At 35.4% G+C, this 20,045-nt stretch overlaps 2 protein-coding genes, 1 long non-coding RNA gene and 2 pseudogenes across 5 annotated transcripts; 1 reads left to right on the top strand and 4 right to left on the bottom strand.

Annotated features, from left to right (window-relative positions):
• Positions 1 to 1,566: 1,566 nt before the first annotated feature.
• On the bottom strand, positions 1,567 to 2,942 carry LOC132302332 (arabinogalactan O-methyltransferase 2). The gene has a single exon (XM_059799167.1). The coding sequence runs from the start codon at positions 2,807 to 2,809 to the stop codon at positions 1,829 to 1,831; it is 981 nt and encodes a 326-aa protein (XP_059655150.1). The 5' UTR covers positions 2,810 to 2,942; the 3' UTR covers positions 1,567 to 1,828.
• A 6,823-nt stretch (positions 2,943 to 9,765) lies between these two features.
• On the bottom strand, positions 9,766 to 11,005 carry LOC132303966 (uncharacterized). Of its 2 annotated transcripts, XR_009481459.1 has the most exons (3): positions 10,926 to 10,992; positions 10,501 to 10,827; positions 9,766 to 10,391 (listed from the first exon to the last, which is right to left on the bottom strand). It is a non-coding gene; the product is annotated as an uncharacterized LOC132303966 (long non-coding RNA). The 2 variants fall into 2 exon arrangements; XR_009481460.1 differs by lacking the exon at positions 10,501 to 10,827 and having other exon boundaries at positions 10,926 to 11,005.
• On the top strand, positions 10,296 to 11,768 carry LOC132303965 (uncharacterized). Of its 2 annotated transcripts, none has more exons than XM_059801425.1 (3): positions 10,296 to 10,426; positions 10,529 to 10,633; positions 10,746 to 11,768. In XM_059801425.1, exons 1-3 carry the CDS (start codon positions 10,379 to 10,381, stop codon positions 11,685 to 11,687), a joined length of 1,095 nt encoding a protein of 364 aa, XP_059657408.1. In that variant the 5' UTR covers positions 10,296 to 10,378; the 3' UTR covers positions 11,688 to 11,768. The 2 variants fall into 2 exon arrangements, with proteins under 2 accessions (XP_059657408.1, XP_059657409.1); XM_059801426.1 differs by having other exon boundaries at positions 10,369 to 10,426; positions 10,541 to 10,633.
• On the bottom strand, positions 11,537 to 15,259 carry LOC132305361 (acetolactate synthase 1, chloroplastic-like; annotated as a pseudogene).
• On the bottom strand, positions 15,211 to 18,494 carry LOC132305362 (acetolactate synthase 2, chloroplastic-like; annotated as a pseudogene).
• Positions 18,495 to 20,045: the final 1,551 nt, after the last annotated feature.

The raw sequence follows: 20,045 nt of genomic DNA on the forward strand, positions 1-20,045 counted from the left end.
GCCTCAGGATCCACCAATGTTGCCAAATTGATTGAAGTATGAAGATTTAACGGAATTTGCTCAATTTAATTTTTTTTGAAAGTATTTATTTGCTGGTTTGCTGTGCAAACTAATACTAATTTGTTTTTCACAGGTATTAATTTGTTGTTAAACTAATATTATATATATATTTTAATAGTTGGAATAGATATTTTAATTTAATTATACAAGTTTATTTACAGTATTCATTTTACTATATTCCATTTTGGTTTTCATCTTTTACTTGCATTTTTTCTTAACATTTTTTCTACCTCAATTTATACCAAAGACTACAATTAAATCTAAAAATTATTACAACAAATACAAAGTAGTCTTAGAGACCTCTAATTAGATCTTAAAATTGTACCTTAGTCTGCATTACCAAAAAAAATTCTCTCTAAAAACTAATAAAATGACCAATTTTAAAATGAAATGTTTAGTTAAGATTAAAGTTTGGATCTCCTCTTAAGGTGTTTGGAAATGCGTTGTATTGCATCATAGAATTATTGCAACACTAGGTTATTTGGTGGGAGTAAATGAACTATCAACCCTGTTTATAGGCCAAGAGTCTTTCATGAACAACTACAATCTATACAAATATCAATAATCAACAATTCAAAGAATTCTATGATTGAGTCGAGAATAATTACATAACAATTATATAATTCTAGAAGATTCTTGACATGGTGTGTAATTTAAGTATAAAATTCACTTATTGTTGGACTTAGAAGCCAAAAAGTGAGGGAGGTCCTAGAAATAAAACCACAATAGAAAGAATTTTAAAATTGGGCTGTAGAATACTCCAAAAGAAATTTTACTAAGCAATTATAGGGTATTGTAGATGTGAAGCATGCAATTTAAGTACTTATTACTTACTGCATGTAAAATGTAACACGCACGAATCGATAAATGGTTCAAAAGTAACACAAAATAAAAATTGTTATCAATAAATAATAAAAAAAACTAAAAAAAAAAAAAAAAATCAATCAATCAATTTTGAACTTGAAATTGTAGCCTTAATAACAATTAAAAATACTTTTACCAATTACCCATTAGAATTATCAGGATTGGTACAAAAGAATCAAATTGAGATAATTTGTTTTCTCCTGTGTACATGTTATTCTATTTTATTAAGATACAGTGATTTCTTATAATGCTTTTCATTGTGAAATTAATATCGGAACTTGAAATCTTGTTAGCCAATAATTAAGATTTTGAACTTGAAGGGTGGTTTTATTTTCAACTGTGGTCGCGTGTTCGGGTGAATTTTGGTGTCTGGTTTAGACCTAATGTGCTTTTTGGGTGTTGCGTGTTTAATTTTTAAGTTCCCCTCAACTCATACCAGAGATGGAATGGTACCAGAATTTTGTTAGAAAACAGGATCATTAGGAAATCAAATATAGCATTAAATATATAAGATGAAGTAACATTTTTAGTCAAGGCCAATTTATGTATTTGCTTTAGTTGAAACTGAAGCTTCCTATACAGTTATAATAAGCAATCCAGGACTAATTTTATTGACAGTCTTCTTGATATGCACGCTCTGTGTATGTTCAGCAATACAAATAAACAATATCTACTATGTTCCAGCGTTAAATACATGATAATTATATACCAGCCAAGAGGGCTTATACACACATAAACATCAGTGTGTTCTTTCTATAACTTGGACAAGCATTTAAACAAAATACCAACTGTTTGAGCTCCTCTTCTGCAAATCCCCAATTCGTATCCCCAACTGTCAGCAACCTACGCTTGATTGTGTTCGTTGAATTTGGATAGAGCTTCCATAAATGAATATCGAAAGCAATTACTTGGTTAGGATTGTTTTGGCAGGACAAAATGTGGTTGAATTTGGATGATGACCCTGTATCCTAAAATTCCAGAGTTTCCCTTTCGAAGAAACTAAATTCTCCTCACAAAGGAACTCCCACGAAAACCATTTCTCAATCATTCTGTCCACATCATGCACGAGAACATCCGTCGCATTCCCAGCTCTCGCTATCATACTTGCAGTGTAAATTGCAGCCATTCTGCCTGGTGCATCTGGTGCACCACCATCCGGTCCATCCACCACCACCACATCCCACTTCCGCTTATAGACTTCCCGCGGCAATCTTGTCAAGGCCAGCAGACAATTTGATTTTTGAAGTCGTCGAGAGTGAGGAGCACAGGCCGGATCCTGTCTTGCGTGCTTGAGCAGCCTGTAAGCCTGTTTGGCTTTTGTCCGGTACTCAACCTTGTAAATCCGAGTACTATTTGAACTTGTTTTGTTTGTCCTCAGCTTCTCAGGATTGTCCTCTAGAAAGATTGTGGTGCCATTTGCATTCATTGATGCTAGAACAAGGTGTTGGGGCTCAAGCCCGAAAACAAGGAGGTTGCAGGGGGCTCTACGAGTAATGAGACTTGAGAGAAACCGGAATTCCTTCTTAGTAAGGACTGTGGTGTTTGCTGAGGAGATAGGGCGCTTTGCGTGTGCTGGGATCTTCCTGCATGACGGAGAAGAAGTCGTGCAGTTGTGTAGAACAATTGGAGCAAAACCAGCATCAGCAGCAGCAGAAAATGAGGTAGTGAGAGTGATTTTGAGAAATCTGACGACTGAGAGGCTAATGAGAATGAAAACAAGAATCACAAAGAGTTTCCTCTTGGTAAATTTCATCATTTTCGATCCTTGACAGTAGTAATATTTGTGACTCTGATTGTTAACCAACACTGATCTAGGAAAATCTCGAGGAAGGGATTGAATAAAGGGTGTGACGAGAGGGCGGCAAGAGGACACCTCTGGGGGCATTTTGCTCTTCTCTCGGTACCACCACAGCCACCATCACAACCTCCTAATATGGTACCAGTGGTGGGTTGTCTGATTATTAGGGTTTGGTTGCTTTGATTTGGCTCCTTTGGTGTGGTATCTTCTTGAGTGAAGAAGAAGGAATGATTGATCTATTGCTTTTGTTTCAAGTGTTACTTTCTTGAATTAAATTGTCAGCTTGTCACACCTAATTTGCAACAGTTGATATGTTGCATGTTGGGCATTAATTTGTCCATGTGTGTCATCTTCAGAGATTGAATATTAAAAGGTTGGTGTTTTAATCATTTTTATGGTTAATGCTGATTTGAGTGTTTCATTGTGTTGCTTTGGTCAAGTTTGGTGGATATGAGTGAAGTTAAAGAAGGCTAGTGAGGAGTTGTTGCAAGGCCACTTTCAATCAATTTGACTTTTTCCAAGTCTGTTTGCTTCTGATATTGATAGCCATAGAGTTTGGTACTAGGTTTTTTCTGCATGTTGAAATGGTTCAAGTGCAGTGCTTGATTCTTATAACTTGGATAAAATTTATCCTAACTATTTGTTATTTGCAAAATACCGATATACATATCTCAATATATATATATATATATATATATATATATATATATATATATAATGTTTGCATACACACATACCCATGTGTATGTATATTGAGATATGTATATCGGTATCTTGTAAATAACAAATAGTTCGATAAATTTTATCCAAGTTATAAAAATCAAGTATATATACATAGGGTTAAAATCCCCCTCTTGTTAATTTTCAAAAACGTCATATAATCAAACAACCCCCGTGAATTAGCAGAAACTATTACATTGCCCCCTTTCTATGATGGAACTATTAAGTTGTTACGAAATGACAATAATGCCCTTGATAGTATATTAATATTTTATTAAACTGAAATTAAAGTGTGAGAAGGGCAATTATGTCATTACATATATAAGGTTATATTGGTGAGCAGAATGATGCAATTATTGCACGTGATTTTCACGTGATAAGATCCCATTAGCTTTAGACCGGAAACTGACAAGGAGGGGTGATATAATAGACTTTTAAAAATATCAAGGGGTAATATGATAATTTCTTTAGTTGATGGGATTAGTTGATAGTTTTTGAAAATAAAAAGAGTTTTTTTTTTTTTTTTTGATTAATGATTTTACCCCTATATATAAATAGTGCTGATACGGAGTCCCACAATGACATCATGTTGGGGCATTCTTGTGGGGGCTGAGGCTTCCACTCAGCGTGATTTTTTCGTATATGTCCAAATGTCAGCCTCTATCTATTTTCCAAAAATAAATACATATCTACACACATTAAGCATATATACGTGCCTATACAAATATATATATAATTATATAATTATATACATGTACATATACTTTCATATAGATCAACTTATACAAACATTATTATATAATACATTTACTTGAATGTCCATACCTCTATAAGAACCTTCTTGTACTTTGATATAAAATGCCTATATTCTCCTTTACATACATGTCAATGTAAGTGCCTATGGTGCATTTTTAAAGAGGGTAACAGTGAGTTATTCTGAAAGTTTCAACCAAACAAGGAGAATGATTTTTCCATTTAAAACATGTAAAGCTGTAAAACAGCTAATAAGGTATATATATATTTTTTTCCTTAATATTTAATTGTTTGAGTGAGCATTACTTGTACAACAGTGAACAATTTGAGCTACCATAAAATATTAGACATCTTCCTATCCAGTTTCACACATCATGTGCCGTAGCCACATAGGTGGTTCAAAGACTTGTTCATGCATAGTTTAAAGTATGGACAATGCTTAATTTCTCATTGGTGAATAGCTTCATCCTACTTACCTCATATGTGTTTCAATTACAAAATAACATTTAAGTTTTAATTACAAAATCAACAAAATAATAAAAAAAGTTTTGTATGTTTATTCAATGGTTGATCCGAAACAAAGGAGGGCAGTTCTATACGTTTATTCAATGGTTGATCTGAGAAAACAAAGGAGGAACTGATGTATTATTTTGTTATTGGAAAACATAAGAGTGAGTAGAGTGAAACTACTCACCCAATGAGTAGCTAAACATTATCTTTAAAAGTAACACATCACACACGCATGATGCACTACTAAGCACAATTAATGCCACACCACGCACACGCACACGCACACATGATGCACTACTAAGCACAATTAATGGGTTGAGTCCTAGTCTTGAAACCAAACATGAGGTGAAGGATCCTAATACAGCTGGCTCATGTCTGTCTCTCAAGGTAAAAATATGTTTTCAAATATGCCTCATGTTTCCCACATAAATTTGAGGAGAAAGTATTTGAATACTCAGAGAATGGTACTCGGGTAGCCTTTTGATGCGGTGGGACTCGCTACCACATTCATGATATAAGAATTGTCAGTGCCACGGGGTACTATACTTCTGGAATATTCAATACCTTATCAAATTGGAGATTAAACATTATCTATACAACTTAAATTTTTTGAAGTTACTGTTCCTTCTGATTCGTACCGTTGTGAGATCTGAAAATATTCAGATGTACGAAGAAACCGTTTTCAATTTTAAACTCTTGATTTTCAAATTACAATGGAGTAACACAAAAATATAATATAGGATGACAATTGTAATAATAGATTATCCAAAGATATTCTTCTCATAAAAGGGAAATGGCAATCATACAAGAAAACATAGAGGTATTATGTGAACGACCAAAAAAAATGAAAAGAAGATGGAAGTACTATTCATTTGACAAAAATAAATAAGAAAAAAGAAGTGGAAACGGATTAAAAAAAGTTAGTGCATAGAGTTAGAAGTGAGAATTGGTGAAAGATGACAAACTTAAAGGAAGATGGAAAAGTTAATATGAAAAATCATTTAGGAGCCTAGGTTTGGAGAAATATGATATCCTTTAAGGAATTATATAAAGTGACATTTTCATGAGTACAGAGTATGCAACATAATAAAAAAAAATAAATAAATGAAAAAAGAGAGGATTTAGAAGTAGATAATATTTGAATTTTTTAGGGCGATTTAAAAAAAATCCCTTTAACTTATAACCATTTGCAATAAATTTTCTTATGAATATTTTTACTAAAATAATTCCCATCAACTATCTCAAGAAAGTGAACTTCGTTAAGTGAATTTATAAAGTAATTTTTTGGACGAAATTATCCCTATCAAGATTAAAACTATCTATAAAACAGAAGCTAAACAGTATGCACTACAATAAAAGGACCACCAATGAGAGCAACAAAAGTGTAATACAATGATGTGCTTGTCAGTGTGTACGTAGAATACCAAAAATACTTTAGTCACCTATTAAAATAGGCAGACTACTTTAAAGCTTGTTATTGCGTTTGTTCAGGCTTTTATTTGTGTAATAAACATAATAATAAGATAGAACTCAAACATTAAAGATATTAGCAAAAAAAATTAATTAATTAATTAATTAATTAAATTTTTTTTTTCACAATTTGAATTTTATTTTATTTTTGAGCTTGTCATGAGTTTGAACAAAAAATAATAAATATTTAGCCAAAAAAAAAAACTCGTAACTCCTGAAAAATCTTGAGCAATTTAACCTACGAAATTTGTTCTGGACAATTATGTTGTAACCATGTACTTAAAACTTAAGCGAATGGTAAGAAAGAAGTGAACACTGATAGACAAAGATGATGGGTTGATTTGGACATGACATGTGAACAACTGAACGTATAAAGTTCTAAACATCTTGCAATTAATGTAAAATTCATCATACAACTCAATACACATGGTATAAATTTTATTAAATTTCTATCTCCTGAGAAGGAAGTAATTACCTCATAAAATCACTTAACGGAAAAATGTTAAAGTCACCCCTTGAAATAGTTAAAGGTTTATTGCTAAAAAAATTCATAACTCGTTATACTTTGATGAGAGTTTTTTGCAATTATTCTAATTTTTACTATAACATTTCTAAACTATCATTTCATATTGATTTGATTAAATAAATGTACTAATTACGGAGTACTCATTTATATTTTAACAAGGATAAATTTAAAAACTCACTCTTATCAATAAATAAAAAAATAACGAGTTATATTCCCCAAAGATTCCAAGAATTCTAAGACAGAGGGAGTATAAAAATAACTAAGGATATTAAGAAATTCATAAATTGTTAATGAGTCTAACTGTAAGAAGAGAGATTGAACAAAAGTTAAGACTAGAAACAAAAGTATTGGAAAATTAATTTACATATATTCCAAGAGCATCAATAATCATGCTATCTAATTATAAAGAAAATTATGGAAATTGTAGAGCTCAATATATAAAAAATGCATGAAATGTGCCGAAAATTTTAACTATAAATTCAGCAATTATGGATAATGCCAGAAGGAGCATTAACTTTAGCTTCAAATTTTAGGGAAGGCTGTTCTCCAAAAGTGGACAGCTTGAGTTCAATACAAGACATAAACCTAAATATAATAATGTGATATTAAAATTTGTATAGTGAGCCAGTAGATAAATGGGATATTTATATTTTGTTTTTAGTTATTATACATAGTCCGAAAGTCGATAACTCATTACTTTCTTTGGTATTTACCCAAAAAAAAAAAAAAAAATTTATAGGTCAATCCCATTAGCTCACACCCCACATAAAACAGTCAGATTAGTTCGACTGTCAGACTATATCTCATTTTTCTTTTACTTTAATTCAACTTCTTCAAATCACTTCTGATTTATTTTTATTTTTTATCCTCCTCTGATTTCAAATTTATATTACCCAAATTAAAGTTTCAATGGTATATAAAATTCTCTTTACATTATAATCCAAAGTTTTAATGACATTTTCAATGCTACTGGAATTTCTGCCACTAGTCTTCTATAAAAATATGGAAGCATATATCAGATTCAAGATGGAAGAAATACATTGTAGACTTGTGTGTGCATATGTGTGTGTGTGTGTGTGTGTGAGAGAGAGAGAGAGACCTGTAGTCCTTTTCAAGAGAAGCTTCAGGGAAAGTAACATACCGAAAATTTCAATGAAGGGTGAGATTTTTTATGAACCACTTTGCTATAAGATTATTATTATATAATGGATTTAGATCATATACACTTAATTTGTCTCACCAAAGAGTAACAACCAATCATGTTTAAGCTCACAATAATGCAATTGGTCAGTTATGTATATTTAAATTTAAAATGTATGACCCAAAGTACAAACACGCTTGGGGGTACAACAGCTAAGTTGTTTCTAGACTGGAAACTCAAAATTTCGTACTAATTTTCTTTCAATTAAATTAATTAATTAATAAAGGGTTGGTCATATTTTAATGTCTATTTGCATATATAACATACATTTTACATTGAACTTTTCTATTTGTACTTTATTGTTGAAGGCATCTCTCCGCAGCATCTTCCCTCTTTCAACATTGTTTATATCGGAGTGGAAAAAAAAAAAAAAAATTGTTGTTAGTGATTTTTATCGTGATAAACATTAAGGTCAAGCCTGTATAAGTCCAAAATATAAATACATAAATAAATAAATAAATAAATATATATATATATATATAGTTGCATAAAGTCCAAGTGCGCGTGTTGTGCACGGGTGTGTGATTTTGTTATTCTTTACCTTTGGAGGGGGGTGGTGGCGGGCAGTTGTGATTTATTTATTATTATTATTAAATTGTTGCATTGGTTGTCATAATGTTGACCCATTTTTTCTTTTTCTTTTTTTTCTTTTTTCTTTTTAAAAAAAAAGAAAAAAAATTCTTGTATGATAATTTTTTGTTTGATATGATGTCCTTGTAACATCTTATAATGAATGTGAAATGCTATTTACAATAATAATGATGGATATTATTTAAATAATGCCAGAATTAGGTTCAAATACACTTCGTTCTTATCAAACACAACAATAGGCATCCAAGAAACTTGCATAAAATGTGTGTGTATATATACACTAAAGAGAGGAATAATATCTTCTTTTTTTCTCGAAAATTCAAGCAAACACAAACGCACTTAGACCCACCCACCCACCCACCCACAAAATAGAACTCAAAACACTCGATTTTCCGAAAGGAGAGATCACCCCATTTGGAGTACTGCCAATATCTTCATGTTGTCACAAAATTTCCCTACCACATTATCACGTGCAGCCTACGTGGCATAACCTCACGGTGAACATGCATCAATTGCTACCAATAGTGAAAGAAAATAAAAATTGAAAAAACAGGGGACTAACTGCCGTCATAACAGCATTTTTACATAAATGTGTAGGTAACTATAACTTTGTGTGTGTGTCTGCATGTAAAATAATGCAACAACAATCAAGTATCCAATGAATTTTTGTTTTTGTACAATAATTTACAACTAATGTTCTTCAATCTCAAAATTGATGAGCTAATTTTTTCAAGATTTCAGGTGGCAAATAAAACTTCCCTTTAATGATTAAAAATGAACATATACTCAAAATCTCACAACCACCAGGAAACATTCTTCCTCGAAATCAATAGAACTGTCTGCTAAACCCTAATGAATCATGTTTAACATATTGACTCTAAATCTTAGTCCTCAGCCTCAAAATCTCTATTACCACCAGATGGGAACACACACTGCCTCCATTCAAATATTCTCAACCAGTCACTTTCTGTTCAGATTTTTAAATTCACATGGTGATGTTTCATTTCTAATTAAATATCATCTTCAGATTACTAAATTATTTCACCAACCCTTGAGTCAGATTAGAAGAGGACTTATATAATAGATTAATGTTTATAACCAAGGTTTAGTTAAGTCCAATGTTTCAACAAAGGCTAGGTCTGAGTGTTCTTGAGTTCAAATCCTGACTCATTCAAGACTCATTAGGCAATGCAACAGTTAATCAACATTTAATTAGACCAAAAATCAAAATCATTCTCCGTACCTGCCACGTCGTTGAATTCACCTAGCACGCAAGAGAAATAATAAACCTTGTATTCCAATACTGAGTCAAAACTCAGTGATTCCAAACAAGCTCATGAAAGATCTTCCAAACCATGGTTACTGTCATGAAAATGAACTACAATGGCATGGTTCCCAGATGCAGTACATTGCTGTTGTCATTGTCGGCGTAGCTTTCTTCCTTGAGAGTACTTTTGATTTCTTTAATACCTTGAATGATTAGGTCCACACTGCAACAAGAAATGATTTGATCAGTTTGGCTTGGTCTACCCTTCATTCCCAACCTCTGTTTCTTCTCAGCAGCTTCTTCAATTCCTTTTAACACCACAACACAGATTCAGTTCTGCAATAATAAATTTCAATAAAGTTGGCTTGTTCTTCTCATCCCCTACTCTCTTTTTTCTTTGATCTTCCTTGCAGTTTCTTTTGATCTCTCATAATATACAATTCAGTTCATTTCTGCAGCAAAGAGAGGTTCCAAGGGAGTTTGGCTTGGCTTTTGGTTCGCGTATACCTCTGTTTTCGTTTCTCTATCTCCTCTGTTCTCTACCTAGGTCTTCTTTATCAGCAGCCCAAAACCTTGCTCATCTCTTCAGTTTATGGAACTTGCAAGTGCCTAGGTATCATGGGAAGGAACACTGAAAAACAGATTAGTCTACAGTCAGGATCTAAGGTAAGAACTAAATTATTTAAAGACAATTCTTCATAGCTTTATCTTTGAAGTACTATTCTATAAAGTTATCATACCTAAAAGCTTCAGAATTCTGATATATAGAAAACAAATCAGGCTACGATGGAAGGCGATATGAGAAAATCCCTATTTTCTTCAATTTCAAAGTCAACAATCCAGAATGGCAGACCAAACAGTATGGTTATTAAGGTATGTTCTAAGTTCTGTTTTCTCTATATTTTTCACGAATCCCCTCCTGTGGAAAGTTTTCATCTGATATCAATTAAGTACTAATTTATTTTGAGAATTTGTTATGAAACAGAAAAAGCATACAGTAATTCCCGCTCACATAGTAGCCGAGGCCATATCAACACTCCATGGTCTTGATCTGAGATGGTCAGGTCCTATCACACCGAACGAAAGGCAATATGTTGAGCAGTATGTTCTTGCGAAGTACCCAGAATACTCTAATGCCCTAGTTGAAGGAGGAGAAAAGACTGACCTCTATGAACTTTGCATCAAAGAGGAGCCTTCAGAGTCCCCACTCGATGATAAGCGAAAGTCACCTCGGGGTGGTTTTAGAGAGTCATCCTCACCCTCATTTGGAAGCAATCTTCCTGATCTAGACAAAACCCAGCTGGAGCCATCGAGACTGCTTGATATCCTCACAAAAAAATCCACCTTTCAAGGGAGTTTCATCTCAATCCCTGAAATTCAAGCTCGAAATAAGGTCTTGAAGCACTGTGGATTGCCTGATGAGGATTACCTTGTTCTCTTCACTCCAAGTTACAAGGATGCCATGATGTTGGTCGGCGAGAGCTATCCTTTCTTCAGGGGAAACTTCTACATGACCGTTATTGAGGAAGAGGTCGATTACATAAGGGAATTTGCAAGTTACAAGGAATCGAAAGTGATCTCAGCCCCAGAAACTTGGTTGGATTTGAGGATCAAAGGATCACAACTCAGCCAATATTTTAGAAGGAAGTGCAAGCACGGCCACAAGGGACTATTTTCTTACCCAGCTGATGTGAATGGGACCCGTTACTCGATGCATTGGGTTTCTGAAGCCCATCGGAACTCATGGCATGTTCTGCTCGACGCGACTGGACTAGTGGTAGGGGAGGATCGGTTGAACCTCACACTCCACAGGCCTGACTTTGTGTTGTGCAGCATAGACAATACACATGCTCATCCTTCAAAGATCACCTGCCTCTTGGTTAGGAGGAGATCCTTTGATACAACAACATCACCTGCACAAGAGTAAGGTGTATTTGTACCAGAATTCAGAAACTGTTTAAATTGGTTCAGTGATATCTATATACTACTACATGTTTGCACTATGAAATTTGAAAATTTTAACAGCTTCCTGTATGCATAGCCCATCAAAAAGAACATCTTTCAAAGAACCTAGAAGTCCAAACCAGATTGAATCATCAAAAAGATAGTAAATGTTGTAGTTAGCTAAGGTAGTCCTTGGATCTCGAACTACGATTGGAGATCCATCTAGGATAGTACCAAAATTGTTACTCTCTCTATCCCAAAATAGTTGGGTGTTTTGGGAACTGTGACTCACAACGGTGCTTTGGGAATGAGGGAGTATTAGCATTTCTTCATAGAAACCAATTTCACCTTTTCTAATAATAACTCTTGCATCATTCCACATTATCATCAGCTCCACCCAGGTTCATTTCGAGAAGGAGATGAGTTTTTAAAGCCAGCGAAATCCTTTGCATCCATATCCATGTAAAACTTTTATACTACAATGTAGTTAATACTGAGAGAGCAAGTTGGCCTACCAGGTTCATGGTCCTATCCACGGATAGTTTGTTGACCTATCATTCATGGTCTGCAGAGATGGCTGGAATTTCCTAAATCATCACTACCCATATCCCAAAATCCTTCTAGGACATATCCCTTGATATCTTCATATTCCAAGATCTTGCAGTGAATTTTTGAGTACAAATACTGAAGATAACACTACTTCCAGTGGAAGAAACTGGTGGATGTCACATAACCATACGTGGGTGCAAGTTTTCACAAGACCTTTACCCCTTGCATTGTAGACTGCTAACCAGTACCACCTGTGGATCAAACAAAAAGTAATGAGTTTGTTAAATGAGTCCGAACTATGTCCACGGAAAGATTTATTGCTACATCCAGCAGCAGCCTTTTAGGTGTAAATCGAATTCTGTACTCCATTGAAAACAGGATGAATGAATTGCCTCATTATTCAAGCATGAAATCAAAATTGTTTTGGCCCATAAATGGTCTTCCTACATGATTTATGCAGTCAATTCAAATGTTAATCCAAACGCAACCCAAGGAAATCCATCAACAATTCCCCCTGGCATAGCCCCCAACCCCTCCTCCTACCCACCAAAGTGACGTCAACTTACATGTAATAGAGCACATCATAGTCAGCATAATGCTGTTATGCAACTTACTAGGCATTTTTGACATACACAATAAGCCCTCACTACGATTCTGCACATCAAGGGATCAAGTTTGAGAATGGCATATAGGTACTCAAAACCCTACTTGACTCTTACAAGTCCTCAAGCCAAACCCAACAAAGCTGACAAGGGGGTGGAATCATTTTTCAAAGTAACCAACTGGATAAAGCTTACATCTTTAGTTTGATTCTCCCCCACTTAAACCAGCATCACAAGAAATATCCCTTCATCAAAATTTGGAGTGTGACATTGGTGTTTGCAACGTGTTTGGAGGGAAACAGTCTCACCCAAATGATGGGACACCCCTCAAAAAATAAAATAAAATAAAACTCGTGGCAAACATTTTACTCTAATATTGAAACAAAAGATTGATAGAGGAAGCTGAGGTAGGGTTGAAAGAGCTCAAGGAAGATGCTGAGTCTGATGGAGCTAGATTTAGAACAGTTGAAGGAAAAACTCATAGCCTATGGAAGGAGGAGGAACTGTTTTGGAAGCAGAAGGCCAGTGTATAAGCAAAATAGCATTTCTGTTTGATGCCGCAAAAAAGGAACAGACAAAAAGGTCACAATGGTAACATGTGCAATTATATATGGAGAAGCATAACCTAAAGGTCCATGTAATAAGTATATCAATTACAATATTTCTTTTACTTTTATGTTAAAGGGATACAAGCATATTATTGAACTTAGCGCAAGCAATATTAATCCTTCATCCACTTCCAATAAACTCCAGCTCTCTACAAACAAAGCTTAAAGATCATTTTCAATTATTCACATTTTCTTAAGTGAAAATGTTTACAGTCAACCAGAGATCAATGTGCATACCTCCATAAAAAATAAAATAAAATAAAATAAGAGGGATCACACACTTTTTTTTTTGATAAGTAAAAACACACTTTTTTTAATCATATTAAAACCTCATTAGTCCAAGCCATGGCAAAGGATTATAAATACAACAATTTATTAAAGCAAAACAAGCATCTTAGGAGTACTACCACCAATAGGTCCATCCTTTAAAACGTAACTGTTCAAAAATGACAAAAATGGATCAAAATATTCCCCGCTCAATCATCTTCTATTTTTTTTGTTTCATCATCATTTCTATTACTTGGAAGCTAAATTACTCGATCTGTGTGATGCAATTCATCACGTGCAAAGTACATAATAGGAACAATAATCTAAACTGAAACAAATAACCTGCAGAACAAAACACGCGTACAAAATTTCATATTAAGATTTAAAGCATACATGAATAAGCTGCTAGATAGCATCGACAAAAGTACTCTACCATAGAATAAAAATACTATTGATCCAATCAAATAAACAATGACATTGCAAATAATTAACTTCGAAAGCATAGGCCAAACCTTTGTTTGGCAAGTCTAGAATTGCTAAATAGAATATATTTCAACCAAGATTTGCTCGTCCAGAAGATCAATATATCGATTTCCTGTCGGTCTCAGGAATCACGTCTTTGAATCTTTGAAGGATCCATCACTGGGGTTCATAAGTGATGGATCGCAGGGAGGACAACATCCAATAAGTATGGCCCAGGTGTATCCAAACATTTCCTAAATTGGAGCCCAAAGATCTCCTGTCTTTATCACAAGGGCAGAAGGTATCTCACAAGCTTCTGCGAACTCACAGCTGGGAATTTCTCACTCTTTTGATAAATTACCTAGATATGTGTGGGCCTATTAGCTTTACAGAACTGATACTCCCATCAGACAAGCATACTCCCAAATGCTGATCATTCTGCAACAATATCTTAATGGGAAGATTCTCCAGTCAAACTGTCTACAACTCCTGGACATTCATGATAAAACTTCCATCGCCATCAATGTCCACAATCACTGCATCAGGTCTCTTAAAAGAAATTCCAATTGCAGAAGGCAATACAAAACGCATTGCCCCAATTTACCAAATGTCAGCCACTGCCGAGGCAATGAGGCCTATTGTACTTGTAAAAACTGTTCCATCCACATCTGACTAGGCTCCAAATCAGTAATTACCCTTTGTCAATGCATCCAGTGCCTGAATCGCACATTGAGGAACAGCATCTCCAAAAGTCAAACTCAATGCCAATTCATTTTCTGCTCATTTAGCTTCTGCCTCCAACATGAAAAAAATCTAGCTTATGCTCAGCTCCTTTCCTGCAATGTCCTGTTCAGACCTTTCAAAACCAACTTCACATCTGCACAAACCGATATATTAGGTTGCTTATTCTTTCCCATCTCTGCGAAACCAATATCTATGTGAACAATCTCAGCACAGCTAGAAAAAGCTTTGACCTTTCTTGTGGCCCAGTCATCAAACCTGATCCAAAAATAAAGCAACAAATCACTTCTATCCATAGCATAATTAGCATAAACAGTACCATGCATCCCAGGCATATGAAAAATAGCCCATCAGATCAAGGATAAGCACCAAGATCCATCAAAGTACTAGCCATCAGAATCCCTATAAGCTCCACAAATTGCCTTAACTCCTCACTCAAATTCAAACATGAAACAGCCACCAGCGAAATACAAATCTCATATGTTAATCCAATTCCAAAAAGTGGTTGTGTGTGAGGTCGGGGTTCTGTCCAGCAGGCAGGTGCACTACCTAGGGTGATTTAGTCAGCACAAACCCATGGTGGCGTGATTTATAGCTACCAAACCCATGGTGGGTTGGGTGTGCACCATATAGCTGCTGGCAACAACACATCCAATCCAACCACTTTAATGCCTCACTTGGTCACAAACCCACGCTACTGGGCTTGGCGATATTGGAAAGCAATAATGCATATTATAAAGTAAAACATCATATTATACTTAATCGACGTGGGACTTGGAATTTTAGCTACTGGTTTTTGTTTCAGATCAGTTTGTCTTACTGGTTTCATTAAAGTAATTGATGACTAAACTTTTATTTCAAATCAGTTTGTCTTATTGGTTTTTATTTCAGATCAGTTTGTCTTATTGGTTTCATATGTTAATCCCATTCCATAACAACTAACTGTTATATATATTCGGAATATCAATCAACAACAGAACCAGGTGAGATGCAAGAAAGAGGGCTTCACACACAATCCGAGGAATGTCCTCCGAACCAATAGCTAAAATGGTTCCAAATTTAAAGAAGATTTTTCAAGAATAAATGTAACCAATAGCTCACCTTTCACTCATACACGCACATTATATAATAATAATAGATAAATAAATAATTGTAAGCAATAGCTTATCCATCATAGTTTGTTGAATTTTCAAGAAATCATCAACCTTAATCTTTATGCAACCAATAACTAAAGTGGTTCCAAATGAAAAGTTCATTTTTCAAGAATAAATGTAACCAATAGCTCAACTTTCACACACACGTACACACAAAAAAATAAAAATAAAATAAAATTTGTAAGCAATAGCTTATCAACCATAATTTGTTGAATTTTCAAGAAATCAACAACTTAATTTTTATGCAAACAAAGATAAATCCATGTGTGTGTATATAATGTAGTACATAAGAGAGAGAGGGAGAGAGTCCAGACACGAACCAAAAAGTGATTGTGTGTGAGGTCAGGTCTGACCAGCTGGTGCTGCTAGGTAGGGTGCCCATTTCTCCAATCAACCATGGTTGTTGCTTTGCAAGGTTGTGGGGCCCCTTCCCAATTTCAACACAATTTCATGAGAGTTGATTGATACCAAACCCATGGTGGGTTAGGTGCGCACCACTTTGCTGAGGAAGTCGGAGAAGGATGCACTCCCCCTACTAGATTGTATCAACATAACCACTTTACCATATAATAAAAATACTATTTATCCAATAAATAAACAATGACATTGATAATAAGTAATAATTAACTTAGAAAGCACAAGTCAAACCTTTTTCTGCTAAGTCTAGAATTGCTAAATAGAATATGTTCAAACCAAAATTCGCTACTCCAGAAGATCAATATGTGGATCTCCCGTCAACCTAAGTAATCACATCTTTGAAAGATTCATCACTGGAGATCATAGGAAGGACATGCTCTTGACATGGTATGGCAACATCCAATAAGTGTATCCAACATTTCCTAAATAGCACCTAAGGTCTCCTTTCTTCATCACAAGGGCAGCTGCTATCTCACAAGCTTATGCAAACTATAATGCATCTGGGAATTTCTCACACTTTTGATGGGTTACCTAGATATGTGTGGGTCTATTAGCCTTCTAGAACCGATACTCCTATTGGACAAACATATCCCCAAATGCTGATCATTCAACCACATCATCTTAACGGGAAGATTCTCCAGTCAAACTGTCGAATACCCCTGGACATTCATGATAAAACTTCCATCTCCATCAATGAATGCAACAGGCAATCCAAAACCCATTGCCCCCAATTTATCTGATGTCAGCCACTGTCGAGGTCTATTATACTTGTAAAACTGTGCCATCCACATCTTATGTTGTCCAACACCAGTACTTATAATCACAGTTTTACTGGTCAACTCATCAAGTACCTAAATTGCGTCTCCAAAAGTTGTATAACTCAATGGGAAATTCATTTTAGCTCCTGCCCCCAAGATAAGAAAAATCTATCTTACGCTCAGCTCCTTTCCTGCCATGTCCCATTCAAACCTTCCAAAACCAACTTGAATCTGCACAAACCAACGCATTAGATTGCTTATTCTTTACTATCTTTGCAAAAGAAAACCAACATCTATGCGAACAATCTCAGCATGGCTAGAAAAAAACTTCAACCTTTCCAGTCACAGTTATCAATCCTGACCCAAAAAGCAAGCAACACATCACTTTTATCCATAGTATAATTAGCACAAACAATACCATGAATCCCAAACATTTAAAGGAAAGCACATTAGAACAAGGATAAGCCTCAAGACCCATCAAAGTACTCGCCACCAGAATACAAAACCAATCTATTCCACTCCGATATAAAGCTTAATTTTGTTCGAAATGGTGGGCCTTATCAAGCAGCAGCGTTGCAGAGAAAGTAACCAAAAGTGGTTGTGTGTGAGGTCGGGGTTCTGTCCAGCAGGCAGGTGCACTAACTAGGGCGAGCTACCAAAACCCACGGTGGCTTGATTTTATAGCTACCAAACCCAAGGTGGGTTGGGTGCGCACCATTTTGCTGTTGGTAACAGCACATCCAATCCAACCACTTTAATGTCCTGATTGGTCACAGGCCCATGCTACTGGGCTCGGCAAAATTGGAAGGCCATGATGCCTATAATAAAGTAAAACATCATATTATACTTAACTGGTGTGGGATTTGGAATTTTAGCTAGTGGTTTTTATTTCAGATCAGTTTGTCTTGTTGGTTTGTTATAGTATTTGACAACTAAACATATGTTAATCCCATTCTATAACAACTAAAAGTGGTTCCAAACCAAACGTAAAGTTTATTTTTCAAGAATAAATGTAGCCAAGGCTCACCTTTCACACAAATAAAATAAAGTTGTAAGCATAGTTTGTTGAATTTTCAAGAAATCATCAACCTTAATTTTTATGCAAGCAAAGATAAATGCATGTGTGTGCATGTACTAGGAGAGTGTGAGAATCCAGACACGAACCAAAAAGTGGTTGCGGTTGTGTGTGAGGTCAGGGTCTGACCAGCTGGTGCGCTAGGTAGGGTGCCCATTTCTCCTGGCAAAATTGGAAGGCCATGGGGCCCTTCCAATTAACCCCAATTTCAACGCAATTTCAAGATTGATTGTTGATTGCTACCAAACCCATGGTGAGTTGGGGGTGCGCACCACTTTGGTGAGGAAGTCGGAGAAGGGAGCACCGCCCAGGAAGACTCGGCCAACACATTCTGGAAGACTCTAAATTTAGCCATTGCTTTTTATTTCAGGTCAGTTTCTCATATTGGTTTCGTTGTAGAGTAATTGACTACTAAACTTTCATTAACTGCCGACTATATAAATTACCTCTACAGTTGGCGTCTGTGCCGATCACTCCTCTCGGAACTTGGCCAGTAACGGCGACGATGGGACTGTATCGAGCAATGCATTGTCACGATTTGGAGGGCTTTGACCAGTACATAGGAATCCATTTTTGATTCGTCTTGGAGAATCGGAAAATGGAGGTTTTGGGGGTTTCGGTGGTGGCGATGATGGTAGGTTGGAGTTGCAGAGGACGTTTGAGATGTGGATAGGGCAGTGGAAAGTGGGTTTTTTTTTCAGATTTTGAGGTACGAGGAGGGTAATTTGGAATGAGACAGCCATTTTTTGAGGTTCAGATGAATCAGATCAGAACACAGAGAGCGGTCGGTACATGAAGGCAATGAAGTGGCATTGGGCTATGTTTGGGAGGGAGGATACCAAAAGAAATGGAGAGGAGAATAGCGGCAATGAAGTGGCACTGGTTTATGAAGGCAAGAAGTGGCATTGGGCGGGACGCCAATCTGCTCCAGTGCACCTCTCACTGGAGCAGATCCAGTGCAGATCCAAGGGCTGAGGTGAAACCACCTCAACCCATTTGCCACATCACCTAATCAGTATCCAATCAGCAACTTAGTTAACAAATTTACCCATATACTATTTCTTTTACCACATGTACGAATACCCTAATAAAACATACACTTATACATTATACGTTATACAATATATCATATACAATATTATTTTATTCCAATATACTTTACTTTTACCTTTTCCGAAAAATTACAAGTATATTTTGTTCTTGTTCTTGTGGAAAGGTGAAATAGTTTCTCTTCGGTTTCCTTTTGCTCTGGTTTTTGTTGTATTTTCTTATTTCATCCAAACTGTAGAGTAACCACCATAAACCTTAGATCAAAGAGAATAGCATAATTTTAGGAATAGTTTCGTGTGGATGAATATTTATCGGGGAATAGAAAATTGTTGCGTCTTTTGCTGTTCTGGGCCAAAAATCAAATCTGTGACTCATGTCATTATTTTGGTCTTCCCAATTTCATAAACGTCATGACTGGATAGAGGTTTTTGTTTCTCCATTGACGAAGAAACGAACTAATTGAAACGTCATGGTCTTCTTCTGGATTTCATTTTCCTACAATCCAAACACATAATTTCCCCTGCTATTTTATGTAATTGAATCATGTTTCTTTAATTAATTGATTGATTCTTTGTTTTGCAAATATTTGTAAGAACCATGGTAATGGCTTCTCTGCCAGTTTAATTGACGAGAGCAACATGTTTGGTTTGAATGGAGC

Source organism: Cornus florida, unplaced genomic scaffold (genome assembly GCF_030987335.1).
Source record: "Cornus florida cultivar Cherokee Brave unplaced genomic scaffold, ASM3098733v1 CherokeeBrave_3.0.0_Hap2_Chr04, whole genome shotgun sequence".
NCBI classification, from domain to species: Eukaryota; Viridiplantae; Streptophyta; class Magnoliopsida; order Cornales; family Cornaceae; genus Cornus; species Cornus florida.